The following is a 23,204-nucleotide window of genomic DNA, read 5'->3' as shown; positions in this document are numbered from 1 at the left end:
TTTCTATTTTAAATATTATAATTATTATAATATTTAAATTTTAACTTTCATTTTCTAACAGTATTTTTGATCAAATAACACATTTACAAATTTTTTGCTTTGTTTTCCATGAACTGAGAGACGATTTGAGAATATATATACATATTTATTTATTTATATATATATATATATATATATATATATATAATCTATCAATATATCTATCTATCAATATATATATATATATATATATATATATTGATAGATAGATAGTCATAATGAAAAAATAAAATAAAATAAAATGTGAATGATCCTGAAAATGGCTTCATGTTTTTTAAGAAAAAAAAAATTCTCCTTTAATTTTGGGAGAAATTGTAATATTTAAAATGTAATTAAAATAGTATTAAATTATTATATTATTATTATAGGTTTTTTTTTTACGAATGAAATGTAACCTTGACATGATTTAAAAAATAAAAATAAGAAGCAGAACTGTTTTAATCATTGATAATAATAAATGTTTTCTAGGAAATCAGCATATTAGAACGATTTCTAAAGAATCATGTGACACTGTAGACTGGAGTAATAGCTGAAAATGTAGCTTTGCATCACAGAAATAAATTACATTTAAAAGTATATTAAAATAAAAAAATGTTATGTTAAAATGTAATAATATTTCATAATATTAGTGTTTTTACCAGATTTTTTATTTATTTATTTATTTGATCAAATAAATACAGCCTTGATGAGCCTAAGAGACTTCTTTCAAAAAAAAAAAAAAAAATCTTACCAACACCAAACAGAAGAAAACAGATATGTTTAAATTATAGTGTTTAATTTTAACACTTTCTCTTTTTTATTACAGTATTTTTGATCAAATATCACATTTACACACATTTTCTCCTTTGTTTTTCACGAACTGAGGGATGAGTTGAGAATATTTTCTGTGACAATTTACAACACAACACAGCTGCTGTGAAATTGATACAGATAAACACACTCGTGGATTCACAGCCTGAGTGACTTTCGCTGGTGTCTGGTTCTAGATGGGTGGAGCACAAAACGAGTGTTATCTGTTTCCCATCTCACTGCCAACTGAACTGTCACTTGCCTTGCTCACACAATCACATGTAGCACATTGTCATGGCAACAGTGCATACCATCATCATCATCATCATCATCATCATGCACTTCAGTGCTGTGCTGTTTGGCTCTCAGGACAAAGAAAAACAAAAAAGAGCCCAGATTTGAGGTTTGATACAGACGCTTTCAGGAAAGCTTTTTGGTCAGCATGATAGTTTCTTTTCTGTGCCCCTTTAGGAAAAGCTAGTTTGTGAGTGCAGATCTTTCCTCTCTGTCACGATAATGAATCTTTTTGAAGAATCCTTCCCTGGGTTTTAAAATGCACATATCTGCTGTGCCGTTTTCTGCCCCCCCTGGCGGCTTGGGCCCATCGTGTGACAGAGGCCTAATGCACACTATAGGTGTCCTGCATTTTTGCCTGAAGATAATTAACTCAAATTGTCTAGACCCCACAGAGCAGATCAGAGCGAAGTAGTGAGTCCTGATGAAAGCTTATACTTCCTTTGTTTTCACACAGTCGTTACTGTTTATTTCATTTCCCATAAAAAATCAAAAGGCCTAATAAAGCCTCTTTCGGTCATGCCAATTAATCGAGCGAGAGACTAATCCAAACGATTTAAGGGTGAAATCCAAGAGCTGGACTCTGAAGATATCCCTCTTTACTGGAGTTTTATTGTTGCTGGTTTAATTGGTTTTGGGATAAAACCTGCTGTGTGAGAATGTATTTGAAAATAATCACTGATGGGAAGAATCAGCGTGAACCTTCATTATTTATTATGTAAGCTTATATAGATGTGATTTATCTCCCAATTTAATAACTCTATATATTATTAATAGATAATAAATCCAGAGAACTGAAAATGACATCGTTATAGTATGGTATTTATGAGGCATGAAACCAGCCAATTTATTCAAGAGTTATGTCTTTTTTCATCTGTGTCACCAACAGCATCCTAGTTTATTTTATCTAATGAAAACTCATGATTTATGCGTTTCGTCTGAGTTAATGAAGTGTTGTATTTGAGGGAGATGATATTTTCATAGTGATAAATCTGTTTGAATTGTTATTAGATGAATATACAGATTGAATATTAATTTCGGCTGTCATCGTTTGTTTACGTGGATGCGGTAGTAATTTCAGTGTGTAGAAATGTTTATCGTCCAGCAGAGGGCGCGCTTGGATCATTTAGACATCCATGCGACGTCTTGTTAAAGAAATAAGGTGGACATTACAAGGGATATATTTACAGTTTGACTGAATATTAAAATGATCTGCGAACAAGAGTGTTTTAAATTAAAGTATAAACTTTAATGTATGCACTTATAAACCTTAATGACTAGAATATTGTATTGCCTCGTTGTAAAGCTTATATTAATTACATAAATTGTGCTTATATCTGTTGATATGGTTTAGATCTCCAGAAGTTCCTTCAAGAAATGTACCAGAGTGTTCTTAAAACCTGCTGCAGATCTGATAAACAACTCACATCTGCTCCAGACAGGTGAAATAGCAACTATTATTAAAAGAACAGTCAAATGTTATTGTGTGTGTGTTTTTAAAAATGACCTCGTTCAAATGTTTACATATGCTTGATTCTTGACACTGTGTTGTTACTTGAATGATCCACAGATGTGATTTTTTGTTTAGTGATAGTTGTTCATGAGTCCCTGAACAGTTAAACTGCCCGCTGTTCTTCGGAAAAATCCTTCAGGTCCCACAAATTCTTCGTTTTGCAGCATTTTTGTGCATTTGAACCCTTTCTAACAATGACTGTATGAATTTGAGATCCATCTTTTCACACTGAGGACAACTGAGGGACTCATGTGCAACTATTACAGAAGGTTCAAACGCTCACTGATGCTTCAGAAGGAAACACGATGCGTTAAGAGCTGGGGGATGAAAACTTTTTGAATTTGGAGATTAGAATAAATTTAACTTATTTTATCCTCTGGAAAACATGTAGGTATCCCCTGTAGCTTCTGAAGGGCAGTACTAAATGAAAAAAAAGATGTTTAGACAAAATAAGAACAAGGTACACTTCTTAATTTTGTTCAAATGTTTACACCCCTGAATCTTTATCCATTCGTTTTTGGATCTCAAAATCATACAGTAATTGAAAAGGGTTCAAATACACAAAAATGCTGAAAAACCAAAGAATTTGTGGAACCTAAAGGATTTTTCTGAAGAACAGCAGGCAGTTTAACTGCTCAGGACAAACAAGGGACTCATGAACAACTATCACTAAAAAACAACAACAACAACAAAAACTCAGTATTAAGAATCAAGTGTATGTAAACTTTTGAATGTAAACTTCATTTTTGTAAATTCAACTATTATTGTCTCTTGGACTATATGTAAATGTCTTTTATGTGAAAAATATCATTCAAGTCAGTACTAAATAAAACATAACATGCATTTTGTATGATCCCTCTTATTTCTGCAAAATAATTAACATTTTGCAGATTCTGCAAGGTGCATGTAAACATTTCAGCTGACGCCACAGTTCATTTGTTCACTGATGTCTGTAGTTTTTTTTATGTCATTGGTTATCATTTTATTGTTATGTGAGAATGTGATGACCTCGCTGATTGCTGTGATCCATTTATTGTGGGATTTCATGTGACCAATTGTCTCCTTTATGTTACAGCGATATGTCAGTCAAAGTCCAACCTGAGAGCGAGACACAGCAAAACACAGCTGCAGAAAAGACAGAGTTTCAAAGAGTGAAGAGGTGTGTCTGCTGTTCCCAGAATTCCCATGTTATGAATTACTAAAATGATCATCAGTCAGAAAATCGTCATTTTAGGCATTTGTGAAAGCATGGAAGCATGTCTTTAAAGGAGAAGTCCACTTCCAGAACAACAGTTTACAAATAATTTACTCACCCCCTTGTCATTCAAGATGTTCATGTTTTTCTTTCCTCAAACCATTTCAGCATTTTTCTCTATATAATGGACTGATATGGTGCCCCAATTTTGAACTTCCAAAACGCAGTTTAAATGCGGATTCAAACGATCATAAATGCAGCTGTAAACGATCCCAGCTGAGAAAGAAGGTTCTTATCTAGCGTGCACAATCAAGATTATATTTTGTTGATAAAAAGCACAGTGGAGTTTTGCACATAAAAGTGTAGCTGTAGACATAGGCAGATAGATACAGTTACATATGAACTTTTCTGTTACTTATGTAAAATTGCTTAATCCTTCCAAACAATGTATTGCTATGTGACTCGTTCACATGGCAAGCACTAGTACAGCTTTAGGCCTTTTGCATTGACCTTTACTTTCATAAACTCCACCTACCAAAGTAAGCTATAGATTACAGAGCATTTGTGGGAAGTAAACAGTATGGTTCATTGTGCGACTCTCACATGCCTTGTCCTAGATGTTGTGCAAAAGCGTGCAGACAGGGTGTAGTCCCATCTAAAACGGCTCCATAGATTTACTGTTCCATCCCAATGTTGTTTTGCTGTCTGATGCATCGCTGTACATCCCTCATGTGTGTACTGCCCATGTAAAGGCATCTTTGTTGTGTAGAAAGAAATCACTATTATTAATCACTACTTTTTATTGGTGTCTTGTGTTTTATTAGTTCCCCTGCTACTAACCAACTCATCCACAAGACAGAAGCCATGTTGGGTGGGAAGAAGGCATCTTTTGCAGACAAAGCAGAAGAGTTAACATTTAATTTATCTGATGCTCTGGACCGCTGTGCCAAGTGAGTTTTCCACAATGCTGGGTAACAAGGAAACTTTTTAATGATACACTACCAGTCAAAAGTTTTTGAACAGTATGATTTTTTTTTAATGTTTTTTAAATAAGTCTCTTCTGCTCACCAAGCCTGCATTTATTTGGTCCCAAGTACAGCCTTGATGAACTAATTTTTCAAGGCTGTGATAATTACTGGATTATCTGCATTACAGAGATGAGAATTTAGATTTAAATTGTCATGAAAATAAGTCTTGATTGTACAAAAACAGATCATTATGCAATTTAAAGTATATATACTACCAATCAAATGTTTTTGAACAGTATGTTTTTTAATATTTGTAAAGATGTCTCTTCTGCTCACCAAGGCTGCATTTATTTGGTCCAAAGTACAGCAAAAACAGTAAAATTGTGAAATATAATTTATTCCTGAGGTCAAAGCAAATTTTCAGCATCATTACTCCAGTCTTCAGTGTCACATGATCCTTCAGAAATAATTTTAATATGCTGATTTGCCGTTCAAGAAACATTTATTATTATTATTATTATTATTATTATTATAAATATTTAAAACAGTTGAGGACATTTTTTTTAAGACTCTTTGATGAATAGAAATATCCAAAGCTTTTGTAACATTATACATTATACCATTCAACAGCTTGGAGTCAGTATTTTTTAAATAAAAAATAAAAATACTGACTAGGGGATTCTAAAAAAGGATGCTTTAAATTGATTAAAAATAATGTTTAAGACATTTATAATGTTACAAAAGATTTCTATTTCAGATAAATGCTGTTCTTCAGAAATTTCTATTCATCAAAGAAACCTAAAAAAATTCTACTCAGCTGTTCAACATAATAATAATAAATGTTTTTTGAGCAGCAAATCGGAATATTAGAATGATTTCTGAAGGATCATGTGACACTGAAGACTGGAGTAATGATGCTAAAAATTCAGCCTTGAAATCACAGGAATAAATTACAATTTAAATATATATTCAAATAAAAAAAAACAATTATTTTATTAAGTAAAAATATTTCAAAATGTTACTGTTTTTGCTGTACTTTGGATCAAATAAATGCAGGCTTTGATGAGCAGAAGAGACATTTCTTTAAAAATGTAAAAATTGTGCAAAATAAAATTATTCTGTAATCACTATTACATTTTTAGATTTTTCGTAGTTTTCTTCAGATATCATATCTCATATTCCATCTCAAGCTCTGACACTGTCTCCTTGCCATCCAAGTAAATTAAAAAAAAAAAAAGGATTTAGCAAGGATCCTTTAAATTGATCAAAAGTGATGATTAAGACATTTATAATGTTACAAAAGATTTCTATTTCAAAATGTTGAAATGTTTGGACTTTAAAGTGTAATAATTAATATTTATATGATTTTTGTTTATTATTATTTTTTTAATTCTCTTTTACTGTTTCTGTTGCTAGGAAAAGATGGGAATTTGGTGTCCAGAGATACCGGTCTCTTTGTAACATGCTGTCCCGTGGACAAATCCGTTCTGCTGTGACCTCCAAAACCTCTGTGGTCTCTCCAAGAGTGCCAGACTCAAAGATCCCTGACAACACTGAGGATCCATACAGCACTCAGTGGTGCGTGTGTGTTCAGTGAATGATTAATGGTCTGCGTCACTTCCAATCCTCCAGAGAACACGGATGCAAGACCACTTAATGTGCTGTGTGTGTGTGTGTGTGTGTGTGTGTGTGTGTTTGGCAAATATGAACGTTAATGACCCTACAGGATGCTTGCAGGTGCATGAGCATGTGTGTGTGTATATGCATTCAACATTGCTGTTTACAGTAACATTACACTAACACAATCCTTGTGTGTTTGTGTGTGTCTAATGAAGGCTCTCAGCGTTGCTCAGTAATCTGGCCCCCGTCAAACACTCAGACAGAAGGGTGGCATGCTTGTTGGAGAAACTGAATCGATTTACAGAAAGTCAAACGCTGCAACTTCACCCACACAATTTCCTGAGGATGTTAAACTCCCTCCAGCCGTGGGAGCTCTGCTGTCCCGATCTCTGTGTGGCTATAGAGGTACAAGACAACTGACTCAGTTCACCCAAAAATGAAAAATCGGTCATTAATTGCTCATCCTCATGTTGTTCCAAACCCATAAGACCTTCGTTCATCTTCGGAAAACAAAGATATTTTTGATGAAATCTGCATAGACAGCAATGCAACTACCACATTCAAGGCCCAGAAAGGCAGTAAGGACATTGTTAAAATCATCTATGGTTCAAACGTAATTTTATAAAGCTACAAGATCAGCTTGCAATAGTAATAAGCCGTCTTTTGCACACAAACAAACCCTACAGCATCACTGATTTTGCCAGCTACCAATGGCTTACTTTATTATTAAAACTATTTCCTTGGGATTTTTTTTCACCGTAATGTGTTTATAATTATTTAGGTTTTAGATTTCAGGTGTCTCAGCTTCCCTCTAATTGTAACTGCCACAATGTTGCTGACCCCCTCAAATCACGCCCAGACAGGACGCCGGTAACAACCAGCCATTTGGGCCGTATAATGACGGATTATCCAGTGTGTAATAAGCTATTGTCAGGAACTGGGAGGATAGGGTGCTAGCGGCTGGTAATTATGAGAAGTGCTCTTTTATCTTTCTCCCTGTGTGTTTCTCTTTCTCCCTGTCATTTGCAGATAGTGAGGCTGAATGTGGTAAAGATGCCCAAAGCAGAGTACGACTCATGGTTATACAGCAGAGTCAGCCAATCACAGACCACCAAGAGTGCAACACACAACCTGTAATCCACTCTCTCTTTTGCCTTTTTGCCTTTTTTAAAGCAGTCAGGTGATCAAAGTAATATGTCATCCATAAAATCAAAAGTAAAAATAAGGAATATTTTAATATAATATTATAATATAGAAATATAAGATATGTCAAATATATTATATAGCCTTTCTTATAGTAAATTATGAGAAAATAATACGAAAATACTACTTAACAGTTCATTATATTATTATTATTCATTTTCTTTTTACAGTTTTAAAGTGTCCTATAAATAGTTTTATTTATTAATACTTTGTTTATTATAATTTAATTTATTACCAATTACTAAATAATAATTAATAATAAACTTATTTAATAATTACAAATTAAATTCTCTGTACTGTAATGATGTAATGAAAATCATTCTGTCTGGACAAGAAAATACTAATACTAAGATAATACAACATATTCTGCCCTGATGAACGAATATTCCATGGCTGTAATAATTACTGGATTATCTGCATTACAGTGATGAGAATTTAGATTTAAATTGTCATGAAAATAAATCTTGATTGTACAAAAACAGACTTTATTATCGTTATGCAATATATATACACTACCAGTCAAAAGTTTTTGAACAGTAAGTCTTTTCTGCTCACCAAGCCTTTATTTGATTCAAAGTACAGCAAAAACAGTAAAAATTTTAAATATTTTTAGTATTTAAAATAACTGTGTTCTATTTAAATCAATTTTAAAATGTAATTAATTCATGGGATTTCAAAGCTGAATTTTTAGCATTACACCTCCAGTCTTCAGTGTCACATGATCCTTCAGAAATCATTCTAATGTGCTGATTTGCTGTTCAAGGAACATTTATTATCATTATTATCAATATTTAAAACAGTTGACTAAATTTTTTCAGGATCCTTATCAGGATTTATCTGAAATAAAAAGCTTATACACTATACCATTCAAAAGCTTGGAGTCAGTATAATTTTTTCTTTCTTTTTTTGAATTATAGAAATTAATACTTTTATTTAGGATGCTTTAAATTCAGAAGTGATGATAAATACATTTGTAATGTTACAAAATATTTGTACTTCAGATAAATGCTGTTCTTCTGAACTTCTGAAACTTCTGAAAATTCTACTCAGCTGTTTTCAACATAATAAATGTTTTTTGAGCAGCAAATCAGAATATTAGAATGATTTCTGAAGGATCATGTGACTGGAGCAATGATGCTAAAAATTCAGCGTTGAAATCATAGGAATAAATTAGATTTTAAAATATATTCAAATAGAAAAAAATATTTTAAATACTACAAATATTTTACTGTTTTTGCTGTACTTTGGATCAAATAAATGCAGGCTTCGTGAGCAGAAGAGACTTAAAAAATGTTAAAAAATGTTTAAAAAAAACAACAACTTTTTTTAGGCATCTCATTTCACAATATTTTAGTGTTGTTGTGCCCAGTTTTCATGTTCTGTCCCTTTTCTGTTTGTTCTAAAGCACATTTAGATCATATCTCAAGGGGTAATAAACTTTCTGAGTGATTCCAGTAAGAGTTATTTTTACTGCCACTACTAACCTAAACCTCCAGTCACCCATGGCAGACATCCATGTGTTTGTTCTATCAGTTAAAGCGCTTGGCCAATACAAACAGCACTAATCCGTCTCTACACACTCAGTTCGTGTTGCTCATCAATATCAAAAACACACTCATGCAAAGTAATGCCAGTTAAAAAAAAAAAAATTAAGAATATGTCATTGGAAAGTTTTTGTTTCATTCTTTTTGGCATTAAAGACACTATTTGACAAATAAACCACATTCGATAAACTCGTCACTCTTATCATGTCATGACCTGTGCGTGTGCCCTTTAAAATCAGGCAAGTTTTAGGTATAAAGCAGAATTTCTTATCCACTGCGATAAGCTGTCCTGTTTTTCCCCCTAGCGGGAGAAACTCTGGGGTCAAAGTTCACCCAGGGGGGTGATGGGTAAAGGGAGAGGGGGTGTGCTGTTTTCCAGACATTTCTAGAATGCCTGAGCGTCTGTGTCCGGGACACATCTCCGCCTCTTTCAGGATTTCTGTGAATTGCATTATACTTTTCCTCCTCACAAACATGTTAGCTGTCGCATTATCATTGTTGTTCTAAAGGGAGCTGCAATTCAGCTACATTAGTTATGTGTTTCTGCCAAGCACTTAAAGAGAAATGTTAGATTTGAGAGGCATGTGAGGAGGCAGAAGGCCACCCATATTATATTACATATTTAATGTGTTTTTAAATTAACCAGGTTGAGCAACATAAGAGACTGTGTGTGTGTGTGTGTGTGTGTACCTGGTATTTATCACGTTATGAGGATCAAGTGTCCCAACAAGGATAGTAATACCAGTAAATTTTGACCTTGTGGGGACATTTTTTAGGTCCCCTTGAGGAAACAGGCTTATAAATCATGCAGAATGAGTTCTTTTGTAAAAGTAAAAGTGTGCACAGTCTCCTGTGTGGGCTAGTTTTAGGTGTAGGGTAGGTGTAGGACGATAGAAAATACGGTTTGTACAGGATAAAATCATTACGCCTATGGAATGTCCCCATAAAACATGGAAACCTAACGTGTGTGTGTGTGCTCTTGCGGGCACGCGTCCACTCGATTGTTTGTCTGCATGAGTGTGCCGAGAAGTGAAGTCTGTCCTTGTGCCTAACCGCAGTCTCGTTTCTTTTGAAGGAAAATTCAATATTTACTCTTCAATTACCAGCAGGCCCCTTTAGATATACACCGGATGGAAAGTTGACCTGACATTATCTTCAGTCACATTGTATAATGTTAAAATAAAAAAAATAGAAAATCTAAAAAGAAACATGGTCTAATTATATATAAATGTAAAAAACTTAAATGTTTAAGTTTTCTGTTCATGAAAAATTCAAATAGTAAGAAATGTTTCACGAGCACCAAATCAGTGTAAATTCAAATTCAGCTTTGTCATCACAGAAATAAATTACATTTTAAAATATATTTTAAAAATTATATTTTAAAAATAATTATATATATATAAAAAAATAGAAAACAGTTATTTTAAATAATATTTCACTATATTACTGTTTTACTGTATTTTTGATCGAATAAATGCAGGCTTTGTGGGCATAAGAGATTTAAAAAAAAAAAAAAAAAAAAACATTCCCCAAAAAAGAAAAAAAGAAAAAAAAACTTATTTTACAGTAAAACCTCATTTTTGAATGCAAGTGTTTATAAGGCTTTATCCCCAAATATGTCTATATAGTATTTGGTCATTTTTATTCATTAGTTTTAGTTATTTTAGTACTTCAATATAAACTAAGCAAAAACAAGAAACTACTTGTCAGCCATCTAAAATAAAGTAAGTTTAAGATTTTTTTAAGATTTTTAACATTTTTGTAAAGATTTTAAATAATTTTAGTTAATGATGATGAGTCTGTGTGTGTTTGTGTGTGTGTGTGTGTGTGTTTGGACAAAATGAAAAATAATAATTAACTTAAAGGAGAAGTTCGCTGCAGAAGTACAGACCCAATGTTTACAAAGTGAACATGCAAAGAACATCAAATGCCCTTTACAAAAAAAAAAAAGGTAAAACAGCAATGTAGGACAATTTTGATGTTAAAGAAGAAAACGAGACTGGAGTTTTTCGACCTACCTGAATGCGCATCACATAGACAATATAAGACGAGCGTTTGAGGTTAAAAAGTTTATAAATTATCAATTTGTTTTGAAAATGAGCAATCGTTTCACTAGATAAGACCCTTCTTCCTCGGCTGGGAATTTTTAGAGCCAACTGAAGCTGCATTTAAATAGAATTTTAAATGGTTAATACTTGGGGGCACCATTGACGTCCACTATATGGAGAGAAATTCTCATTTTCCTCAAGAAACAGTTTCTTTATGACTAAAGAAAGAAAGAGACAAACATCTTGGATGACAAGGGAGTGACTAAATTATCTGTAAATTTTTGTGCATTCTTCATGTGGCACATTTCAAATAGATTAAAAATGTATTTAAATGTTCTATTAGGAACCCACATTTAAAGAAAAAAATTTAGCTTTTAGGAATCCGTATACGTTATTGGAAAAGCCTGTCAGCCGACATTCCTGCAAAAGTCGTTATGACACAGTGAGTGTGTTCTGTATACATTGTGATGGTCTTGACCTTTCTGATGGTGTCATGTGTCACAGCGGTGATAAAACATGACATCAGTTAGTTCACTGTGACCTGACCCTTGGGGAAGCCCTCAGAACCCATTACTGAAATACAAAAATTCTACGGAATAAACTAACTGGAGCTTAAATTGAATAAGTGACTGCATTTATACATGAACAAATTTTATCACATTTTTATTGGCCTTTTATAGACATCTGGTGTTAGAATATGACTTCAAAGTCCATCTCATCTCAGACAAGTCTACACAGGATATAATGTGTCAGAATAATGAGTATTTTGTTCTAGTGTGAGCAATACCACGCTTTAACCACAGGGTGTAAAGGAATCAAGAGAACAGGAAACAAAACCTCACCAAAATGTATTTATCTTTCTGTGTAAAGCATAAAGTAGGCGATGCGTTTGTTTCAGTCTGAACGTGTGGTTTTGTGGTGATCATTTGGTGTCTGCGTTTCTTTATTTGATGTTAAATTCCAAACAGAGTTAATCACTGTTTGTCTGCCTGGTAGATTGAGGAAATTTATTATCTCCCATGCCCCAACTAGAAAACCTGGTTTTTAATCTTTACAGGAAAAGTTGTATAATTCTTCCTGCTTCCTCTAGTGCTACAGTGTATTAAGGCACACCTTAACTAAACTAAAGTACATTTGAATTTTCAGGTGAATAAACAAAATTTGCATGCAAGTCTAGACTCCTGTGTGATGCATATAAATATGCATATAAATTGTTAAACAATTAGGATCAGTAAAAAAGGGCAAGACAGCAAGATAAATCTTATTTCAGTGTCATGTTCAGGGTTGCCAGGTCATATCATTGACAAAAAATGTTTTTTTAAAAACAATCTTGTTCTGTGATTAATATAAAATTCAAATAAACAGTGTTTATTTAAAATATACTTTTTTAAACAATGTGAAAGTCGTTTAGATGGATAGGCAGATAGATAGATAGATACATCTAAAACTACAGATAATTTAATACTGTAGATATACTGTTTCACATGCAAATTCACTGTATTGTTCTCATAACCACAGTTGGCATATATGTTTATGTAAAAATGTCAACCATTGCTCAACTTTGGATGGGAGAAACATGGATTTGGCAACTTTGGTCTTGTCTTATCTTCATGCTTGTTGACTGTTGACTAGTGAGTACTACAGCTTGTGGGTGTGTGAACTTTGACCTCCTTTTAAAGGTTTTAATGGTGAATGAAGATAAACGGTTTAGTTTAAAAACTAGTGTTTAAACACATATTCTTGTTTTTATTAGTCATCCTATCTAATAATATTAGCAAAAATCTAATTCATGGCATAGCTTGCTATTGTTGTCTCAGCATGATGAAATCACATGTACTTCCTGCAGGGATATTGTTTTGTGGCAATAATGTCTGATTTGATGATATGAGCTGTCACATGTTCAGAAAGTGAAACCATGGCAACAGCAGAATGTGGTTTAATCAGTCTTTCTATCTCGCTCAGTTAATACTGGCTAAACTGCGTGCTGCCTCAACCATGAAATGGAAGGTGTAATTGTTAAATTAGCAGCTAAAAGATAACGTTTCAATCCCAGAAGAGATCATGATGAACACTCAGGCCTTATTGGATAGCTTTTACCAAGGGTTGCACCAGTGGGACTATGCTTAGCATTTGTACACCAGTGACAGGCCCAAATGGATTGTAAACAGCATTTTGTATGTTGACTGTAGGGAAACATTTGTAGAATTCATTATAGTGCTCTACTCTGAGCAAACACACAAACACAGAGATTGTGTAGAGATTTGTACAGAAATTACACGTCTGAATTCTGTGGGAATCGTAAGTATTTTAACATAATTTTGTAAGCGCGGTGTCCATGTGACTAGCTTTAGCAGTTAGCAAGTAATAGCAAAGTGAATATTTGCATCGCTAATTTTCCGCTCAAGTTTAAATTTTTGAACTTTCGTGGAAGACACGATTGAGGCATATATCGTGCGTTCGCGGCAACTGCGTCACCCAGTTCAAGTCATTGTCATCGGCCAGAGCAAATTTGCGTCTATTTGCATCTTCGGATTGATTTTTTGTGTAATCTACTCACGTGAATAAATTCGCTTTTGGTGTCAAAACACTGTAAGTGATTAAACAGCTTAAGTAACAAAAAGGGTTTTAGCTGTTTTTTCTTTCATGTTTTTTCAGTTTTTTTCTTAAATGAGCTGGTTTTAGCTGTTTTTTAGCTGGTTTTCATTAAATTACCTGGTTTTAGCAGGATCAAACCGGTTTCTAGCTGCTTTTTTTTTGAGTCAGCTGAGTCAGCTGGTTTTAAGTTTTTTTGCTAAATAAGCTGGCTAGTCTTTTTCAAGCCAACTTAAAGTTTGTGTACAAACTTTTCATTCTAGTTCAGGGTTATTAACTAAAACTATTTAAAAAAAAAAAAAAAACTTTTGTTACTTGAAATAATATAAACTGTAACTGAAATTTTAAAAACTAGCAACGTTTCTTATTTATATATACTAAGTAATAGTAATAAAATAAAATAATAAATAAAATAATCAATAAAAACTGTTTTAAAAAAAGGAATAAAATTAACAAAGACAACAAAATTACAGAACCTTACTAAAATGAAAACAAGATGTAAAATAAAAAAAAATAATTCAAAAACTAATAAAAACTATAATAGAATTGTATACTAAAATAACACTGATTCTGATTATTTTTGTTTTTTGCACACAACATAAATCACAAAATTCATATTATATTTTATGTATATTACATATTATTTTGCCAGTAACAGTTTTTTTTTCCCTGGAGGGTTCTTATCACTTGCTACGTTTCCATCACCTTGTTTTTTTTTTTTGTGCATTCAAGTATCACATCAGAAATGAAGGATACAATTTTGAATAAAAATCCCTTAATTCACAAAACGTTTTTTATGCTCGTTTTAGGTGGTTTTTGACTTAATGGGAGAATAATGTACGAATAATGGGAGATGGAAACGCATTTGCCAAACAAATTCCCATTGCACATCAAAAAAAGTCTTGTGAATTTGTGTTATGGGACGGCAAAACCTGACTAACCAATGGACCGATCTCGTTGCACAGGACCTGACATGTTGTTATGGTCATTCTTAAATGCCCAAGCAAAGTTGTTAAGTATTTCTGTATAATTGCCTTTTATACAACTATGTTCCCAAACAGCAGGCGTCCACCTCCAAAAGCAATGACCACGCGAGGCGCACGTAATTTATTATACACAAAAATGATTATATTCAGTGGATTCTCCTACTTGTCATAGTGATATATAGTGCAAGTTAACAGGAAATGACAATTTTGTTCTCTTAGACTCGTCGAAACAAAGCTTATTCGTGAATCTTTTACGTGATATTCCAAGTTAAATTCGGAACTTTGGATGGAAACCCGGCTAGTGTGAAATAGACTCTAAATACTGTCACATGACATGTATGGCTCAGGTAACTGGCACAAAAATATTTTCAGAACCAAGTACTTGAAGGCGAGATGGCAGACAAAGGTTTCATGTGCCAGTCAAGCAGCTGCCATTCAGGTAAAGGTGAATGGTGATGTTAACGGATAGCTTTTACCAGATATTTTATAACTCTGTCAGCTTAACCATAGGTTCTCTTGGTGTTTTTTTAAGTGTCTTTTAAATAAGTAACCACCAATTAACTAAATAGCAGGGTAGGTATGTTAACTGTTAGTTTTTTGTGGGTTTTATAATAGCATTGTTGCATAACTTTACTAAGATGGTCTGAAAAGACACATAACTATTATAGTCTTTGTTTCTGAGAACACATGAAGCATGAGTTAAGAAATATAGGAAATGAGTGTAGGTTTCCAGTGAATGGAGAGTGAGACAAAGCTGTCTTGTCTCGGTTATGCTTCCTGTTTTGGTCATCTCGTTGGTCGTGGCGATGGTGTTGACACCTTCCCCCACACTTACTCATACACACACACACATACTAATTTTACACCAGGACTGTTTTGAGATGGGCACATGTGAACATTGTAGAAGGGTTGTTTTCCAAGTACAGCTAGGGTGAATATATTTGAACGTTGAACTGTAAAATTCTTGACAATGAAGTTAACACTCTAGGCCTCATGATTCATTAAGATGAGAAGGAAAACCAATCCAAATTTTTTTTTTTTTTTTTTTTTTTCGTCTTTTTGTCATTGTAAGCTTGTATTTCTAGTCTTGGTGACATACTGAGTCAACTTGAAACCAAACGCTACTCACACACCTGTTCAAGAAAAACTGGTGGCATTCTCTTGTATTGCTTCCATGTTTCGTTTGCCTTAACTAGTATGTTGTGTTATTTGACAGTTATTCTCCCATTCACTTTGGATTAAGACAATTATCCTAATTAATAATAATTACATTGGTGAAAGTATAAAAAAATCCTAGTGATGAAACAGGATATCAAGTTAGTACTTGTACTGCCATTGTGTGTTTGGGGTAAATATAATTGCATTTTTGACCATCAAAACACTTGTAAACTCAAAATGTTCTTCAAAGATTTGAGAAGTTAATCCTTGTGAAAGCTGTTGCCCTACTTGACCTTCTGCATCACATGTCTTTTTTCATCCCTCTCTGAGCTGAAAAACTATTCAGCTTGAATGCTTTTCCACAGTTGACTTTGATCCGTAATACATCCCAGCATAGTTCCTCCTTCTGATCTGATGCATGTTTTGGTGCTGAGACATGAAATGCCGTTTGTGTTGATGTCAGGCAAGATGAAGGTTTTGAATAAATTACTTTTCTAAGATGAATTTCACTTTGCATTTGGTGGACAATAAAATTGGCAGTAGAAGGGAGTTGGGTGGATTGCAAAAGAATTTAAAAAATATATATATAATGGTGTAGTGTATTTTTTCATTTTCATTATCTAAGCTTGAAGTCAGATGGTGGATAGTCCCTGAAACTCACACTGGTGGGATATTTGTGGGTATTTCCCAATGTCCATCAGCTGCTGGTCTCCTTATATCTGCTGTAACCGTGACTGTAAGATGATAGTTACTGTAGCATTTATCTTAATCACCCAAGGTGATGACAGTGTCTCTTTGAGGCCTTTCTAATTTAAGCCTGTGTTTTAGTACATAGCAAAGTATACAGGCCTTTAAATATATTTTGAGAATTACCAATGACATAATTTGTATGCCCAAAGATCTTGTTAACCAGTTGTCGTTAATATCAGAATAAAGGCCTATTCTATTTTATATCTTGCTTCTACAATGTCTATTTTAGCTTACATAAAACAAAAACCCACAATCCACACTTTCCACTCTAATACACTATCACAAAAGTAACTACGCAATATCAAACAGCTTTAATTTCTTACCTCAGCAAAATTTCAGGAAGTTCACCCGATGTGACTGACAGAGTGAGACACGATGTACCATAATGTGGTATTACAAAAAAGCAAAGTGCATGAAGGGAAATTCCCTCTTCAAAAGGATGTTTGGTGAAATGTTTTGTTTGTCAGACAAAACCATCACTTACCTGACTTGAATTTGTGGATTGTACCATTCAACAGTTTGGGTTTAGTAAGATGTTTTTAAATAAGCTAATACGTTTACTCAGCAAAGATGCATTCAGTTGGTCAGAAGTTACATTTATAAAGAGAAAAGATTTACATTTCAAATAAATGTGGTTCTATTGGACTTTTGAAACACAAAATGCATGTTATTTTTTATTTAGTACTGACCTGAATAAGATGTTTCATAGAAACTACATTTACGTTAGGTCCAGAATCGAAAATAATAGTTGAATTTATAAAAATGACCCTGAGTTTACATACGCTTGATTCTTAATACTGTGTTGTTACCTGAATGATCCACAGCTGTTTTTTTTTATTTTAGTGATAGTTTATGAGTCCCTTAAACTGCTGCTCAGAAAAATCCTTCAGGTCCCACAAATTCTTTGGTTTTTCAGCATATTTGTGTATTTGAACCCTTTACAACAATGACTGTAGGATTTTGAGATCCATCTTTTCACACTGAGGACAACTGAGGGACTCATATGCAACTATTACAGAAGATTCAACCGCTCACTGATGCTTCAGAAGAAAACATGATACATTAAGAGCAGGGGGGCGGGGGGTGAAAACTTTTCAAATTTGATTAGGGTCAATTTAACTTATTTTGTCTTCTGGGAAACATTCAAGTATCTTCTGTAGCTTCTGAAGGGCAGTACTAAATGAAAAAAAATGTTATTTGGGCAGAACATTCTGTTCAAAAGTTTACACCCCCAGGTTCTAAATTCATTGCTTTGCCTTCTAAAGCTTCAGTGAGTGTTTGAACCTTCTGTAATAGTTGTGTACGAGTCCCTCAGTGTGAAAAAATGGATCTCAAAATCATAGTCATTGTTGGAAAGGGTTCAAATACACAAAAATGCTGAAAAACCACAGAATTTGTGGGACCTGAGAGATTTTTCTTAAGAACAGCAGGCAGTTTAACTGTTCAGGACAGGACAGCTGTGGATCATTCAGGTAACGACACAGTATTAAGAATCAAGCGTATGAAAACTTTTGAACAGGGTCATTTTTTTATCAATTCAAAAACTTTTTTTTTACTCTTTTGATAAATAATTACTCTTTTTGTCTTTTATGTGAAATGCTAAATAAAAAACATGCATTTTGTATGATCCTTCTTATTTTGGTAAAGTAGTGAACATTTTGCAGATTCTGCAAAGTGTATGCAAACTTTTGACCTCAACTGTATATTAAAATAGACAATATTTAAATTGTAATAATATTTCACAGTATTACTCATTTTCATTGTATTTTAAATCAAATAAATGCAGCCTTGATGAGCATAATCGACTTCTTTCAAAAATCTTACCAACCCCGAACTTTTGAATGCTAGTGTAGTTATTAACAATTATCTACCACAGTAACATCGCTGGTCTTGCAAAAGAGGAAAATCAGGTAGTCAAAACTCGTAGCATAGCTTTAAAGAGTGGCATCGCCTGGAATTTACACCCCTAAGGGGTTTTGGAGAATTGCCCTCCTCCCCAGTCTCCACCCTGCACTGGGAAACCAATCTGATTGAATTAGCCTGGGGGATAAAAAGGTGTAATCCATCCTACACCATCCTGTAGTCGTAATACACTACATTACATCCTGGCTGGCCCACTTTCTTGACTGAAACTTGGGTAACGTTTCAACAGGTTTGTTTAGAAATTCTTTGCAAAAAGAACGGAAACCTCTGTTGCCAACTTACGTACTGACGTTCCTCTGTGAGTAATCAGATAAAATAGCTGTTTTGACATGATGACTGTTGTGTAATCATTTACTCCAAAAGCCTATCTTATCACCTCTTATTTTTAGAAAAGTACAGAAAGCAGATGGCAAAGTCCCAAGGGAAATTGGAACTAAAAATACTAAAGATTGTGGTTCTCACTGTATGTAGAAGTATTTTATGTCTAAAGCGTATGGATATGTTCAAGTTAAATGCTCTGTTATCCAGTACATGCATTTTCTACTAAAACTTTAAATTGTGGTCTTGTTAATGGTTGCTTGGTTAGAATATTTCTCTTTTATGGAACAGAAAAGATAATCTTTTAGAAACACAATGAAAGTCAATGACAAACAATGTTTTTTAGACTCCACAGACTTCCATTGCATGGATGCCAACATGTAAAACTTTAAAATATCTTCCATGTACCACAGAAGGCAAAACCAGTTTGGAACAATATAAGAGAAAGTAAAAGACACAATTTAAAAAAATCTGGGGTTAACGATCCCTTTAAAGGAAGCTAAAAAAAAAAAAAAAAGTTGCGTAACAGAAAGCAAAACCACGTTATGCAATGCAGATTTTTTTAATGCAATATGATTAAGGAGAGCATTTACAATAAAATTAAGTTGTACATAAAGCAGACGGATTACATAACAGAAAACTCTGGAAAAGAGAGATAGACAAATAAATAGATCTACTTTAAAAACAATTAGCCCCCGACCCCTTCCCCAACAAAAATACTGAGTTGCGTTTGAACTGTACAGAGTCGCTGCAAGTCTTGCGCACAAACAGGCTTGCGTTATTACAACAGAAGCCTTAAAACAATGCCTTTGGTCTAAATTGCAAGCTGGGTTACATGCTGCTGGCGTGCTATCACTTACAATAGAGCAAAGGCAGGCGTATTTGCAGCTGGATATTATATGCTTCAGACACTAATCAGCTGGGGGAAGAGTTCAGTCGCAAACATGTCATCCCAAGAGCCCTCAGAGCAGAGCGGGGATGAAATGTTGCTGAAGGGGGAAGGAGATCTCTCGTATCCAGAGTCACTGTATGCATCCGTCAGATACGAAGCCTTCTCGTAGCCGAAAGAAGCGTCAGAGAGGAAATCGTCAACCGCATCCGGATTGTGATCCACCGCAGGGATGACCACTTCCTCTGGTTCGTCTTTGACAGACACCGTTTGGACTTCCACCTCGATTTCTTCCTCGGCCTCGGAGAAGGAGACCGTATCCTCGCTTTTGACTTCGCAAATGCTCTCCTCGCTCACCACCTCGGCGGGTTTGGTGTAGATGTGGTCAAAGTGGATCAGTTCATTAAGGGCCTCCAGCTTAACTGGTGCGGGCCCCAGAGGTGCAGGTGGGGAGGCAGGTACTTGCTCTCCTGCACATCCATCCAGCACAATGGGTTCCTGTCCTTCTGGGACTTCTGTCTTGAGGAAGAGCTCTGGGTCAAGGATGTCCAGAATACCAAGCAAGAGATCAGACTGCAAGAGAAAAGATGGTTCACAGTGAGATTTTATTGGTCAAGAGACTGGACATCTGAAAACCAAAAACTGCAGGATATTCACCTCAGAGTCTGAAGGGCCAGGGCTGTGAGTATCCATGGTGAAGTCTTCAGATTTGGGGACTGCTGGGCCTGCACCTGCTGCGGAGGCACACGTAGCCTGAGTGCTGCGGACTCAGAAGACCCGGTCACCAAACCCAAATCGCTCACTGCGGACTCCAGTACCTGAACCTAAAAGAGAATGAGACGCATTAGCGGGAAGAAAAACAATACTTTACAGCTCTTAAATGCCTGTTTAAGTAACATGAGCATGAGTTCTATTGACACTGCAACCAAGTTTTTCCAATTCGGGTTTATTTGCACCAATTCACGGTGCAAATCATGGCAAAGCAGCTTTGCAGAAAATTCAAGTTTCTACATTATGTTTAGTAGTAGCTTATCAGTGGTTGACTGTCAAGTTGATGTCCATATGGCAGAAACATGCAGTAAAAACGTTGCAATGACGTATTCAAACAGATGGTGGATTATACGTTGCGATCAAAGTTTTGCACGTTTTTACCTTTTCTTTTTCTTCCAAGGTATCCAACCCCAGTCTCTGTCTTAGTTCCTCATTCTCGCTTAGAAGATCGCTCGTCTTCTCTCGCAACAGCCTGTTCTCAACATGTAGTTTCTGATTCTGTGGAAAACACGCTGAAGTTAAATCTTTCCTCTAAACAACAAAAACGAAAAAAAGTGAAGAAAAATATCCGTAATTGAGGTCAATGTACCTCAAGCTCCAACTCCAAGACTTGCTGCTCCAACTCCCCCATTTTGGCCTTTTTTCTGTCTCTTGCTGTCTGTGCAGCAACTCTGTTCTTTAGTTTCCTAAAAAATAAAATCATAACTATTATACATGCATGTTTTGGCTAGAGGATATAGGATTTATCTGGGACATGATATGGTGGGGAAACATTTTTTGCATTTGTGTTTATAAAATATACAGTTCTATAATTATTTTATATATATATAAAAAATATAAAATATTTTAATTTCATGAAGCAAAGCAACTTTGGCAGGTCAGACGGGTTTGAGGAAATGGCGCATGCGCAGTCGAGTTCCTGCCACGCAGGCAGATGTGGATATATTGATTCAGAGGGGGAGGGACTGACCGGCAAAACCCACAGATCTTGGCCGAGATTCAAATTCTTCCATATGGAAGGGTCAGAATAGTTCATTTTTATCATTTGCTGACATTTACATATTCTAACGTCTATATATGAAATGTTTAAAACTAAATATTGCTCCCCTGGTCAAATATTTCGGTTTACACCGGTTTCAAACCAACCGAACGGATTAAAATGTTGATGAAATTAAATCCCAGCTCGCCTCACCTTCTTAGCGCTTTTTCCTCTGGGCTCAGATGTGTGAGTCTCTGCCTTTTGCGCATTGGTGGTCCAGAGATGGTGGAGTCGGAGTCTGAAGAGGCTTGGTTCGGTATCATGACAGATATGGAACGGCTGTATCCGCCCTGTGTTGCGCCGGACGAAGCGCTCTGTTTCCCCGATATCAGGAGGACTTTATGGGCTCCTCCGGTCCCTGCTGTAACTACGACCATGTTGTATGGTTTTCTTGTTTAGGATCTCTGTAAAGATCCCGTTCTGTATTGTGTAGGGGTGGGAAAACGTCCGAAAAGTCGTTTTAATTCCCTGTGTATCTTCCCCCTTCGATGTCTGAAAATTGAAGAAGTAGAAACGCTCGCGTTCTTTTTCTACCGTCGTGGTGCGCTCCGATTGGCTGCCGGGAGCACTGACGTATTTGGACGTCAGTCTTTCCTTGGGTTAAAATAGCTGATGCAAGTTTCATGTTTACGCTGTGATCCTTCACACTTATGACATTGTTGATATGGATTTTTTTTTAGAAATTCTTTAAGTGACTTTAAGAGTCACCAATTTAAAAAGAAAAAATATATATTTTTAGTTACGTAGTGTGACATTATTCATTTCTATCTAATCATTAATACATTCCATAAGCGATTTTAGGCTAAAGTCATTATTATTATGTAATGAAGAAATAAAGCATGATGTCAGTACTTTGTGTAACACTTAGCCTATTTAGTATTGTTCTTGTTTCCCATTTCCTTTATTCCATCTACACTTTGTAAATTAATCTAATTTGCTTATTGACATAAAGCTAATTCGATTGATTAAAATTCACTGATGTTTTACATTTGAATGCTTTTGAAAGTACATCAGCCTGTGTCAGTATTGATCAAATTTGCTTTTTGAAGCATTTTTTTTTAACCCTTTCAATTCATTGGAAAATTACGTCAGATGGGATAGGGACCAATTGAACCTTGTTTCAGAAGCTGGAGTTAAATGCTGCAGCTTTTGTTGCATATTAGTGACCCTGGACCACAAAACAAGTCTTAAGTAGCACGGTATATACATTGTGTGGGTAAAAATGAGCGATTTTTCTTTTATGCCAAAAATCATTATGTAAAGATCATGTTTCATAAAGATACCATAAATATATCAAAACTTATTTTTTGATTAGTAATATGCATTGCTAAGAACTTCATTTGGACAACTTTAAAGGTGATTTTTTTCAATTTTTTCAATTTTTTGCACCCTCAGATTCCAGATTTTCAAATAGTTGTATCTCAGGTAAATATTGTCCTATCCTAACAAAGTTATTTTTTCAGCTTTCAGATGATGCATAAATCTCAGTTTCAAAAAATTGACCCTTATGACTTAGTGGTCCAGAAGAAACAAAGAAAAATACTGCAAGTTGCATATAACTTGCA

The 23,204-nt window shown here is 34.7% G+C and overlaps 2 protein-coding genes across 3 annotated transcripts in view; one reads left to right on the top strand and one right to left on the bottom strand.

Annotated features, from left to right (window-relative positions):
- Positions 1–23,204, top strand: part of LOC127165342 (coiled-coil domain-containing protein 60) — a 70,584-nt gene that overhangs the window by 32,534 nt on the left and 14,846 nt on the right. For both annotated transcript variants that reach the window (XM_051109840.1, XM_051109839.1), the window contains exons 10-15: positions 2,477–2,564; positions 3,711–3,794; positions 4,655–4,780; positions 6,215–6,376; positions 6,634–6,823; positions 7,448–7,551. In XM_051109840.1, coding sequence (XP_050965797.1) covers positions 2,477–2,564; positions 3,711–3,794; positions 4,655–4,780; positions 6,215–6,376; positions 6,634–6,823; positions 7,448–7,551 — 754 coding nt within the window. The remainder of the gene's footprint in view (positions 1–2,476; positions 2,565–3,710; positions 3,795–4,654; positions 4,781–6,214; positions 6,377–6,633; positions 6,824–7,447; positions 7,552–23,204) is intronic.
- On the bottom strand, positions 19,719–22,156 carry xbp1 (X-box binding protein 1). The gene is given in 6 exon segments (XM_051109846.1): positions 19,719–20,402; positions 20,487–20,594; positions 20,597–20,653; positions 20,982–21,098; positions 21,190–21,286; positions 21,793–22,156. Coding segments are annotated over 6 exon segments (1,161 nt in total). The 5' UTR covers positions 22,017–22,156; the 3' UTR covers positions 19,719–19,844.

Source organism: Labeo rohita, chromosome 5 (genome assembly GCF_022985175.1).
Source record: "Labeo rohita strain BAU-BD-2019 chromosome 5, IGBB_LRoh.1.0, whole genome shotgun sequence".
NCBI classification, from domain to species: domain Eukaryota; kingdom Metazoa; phylum Chordata; class Actinopteri; order Cypriniformes; family Cyprinidae; genus Labeo; species Labeo rohita.
Note: the sequence above shows the minus strand (reverse complement) of the source record. Positions and strands in the feature narration are given on the sequence as shown.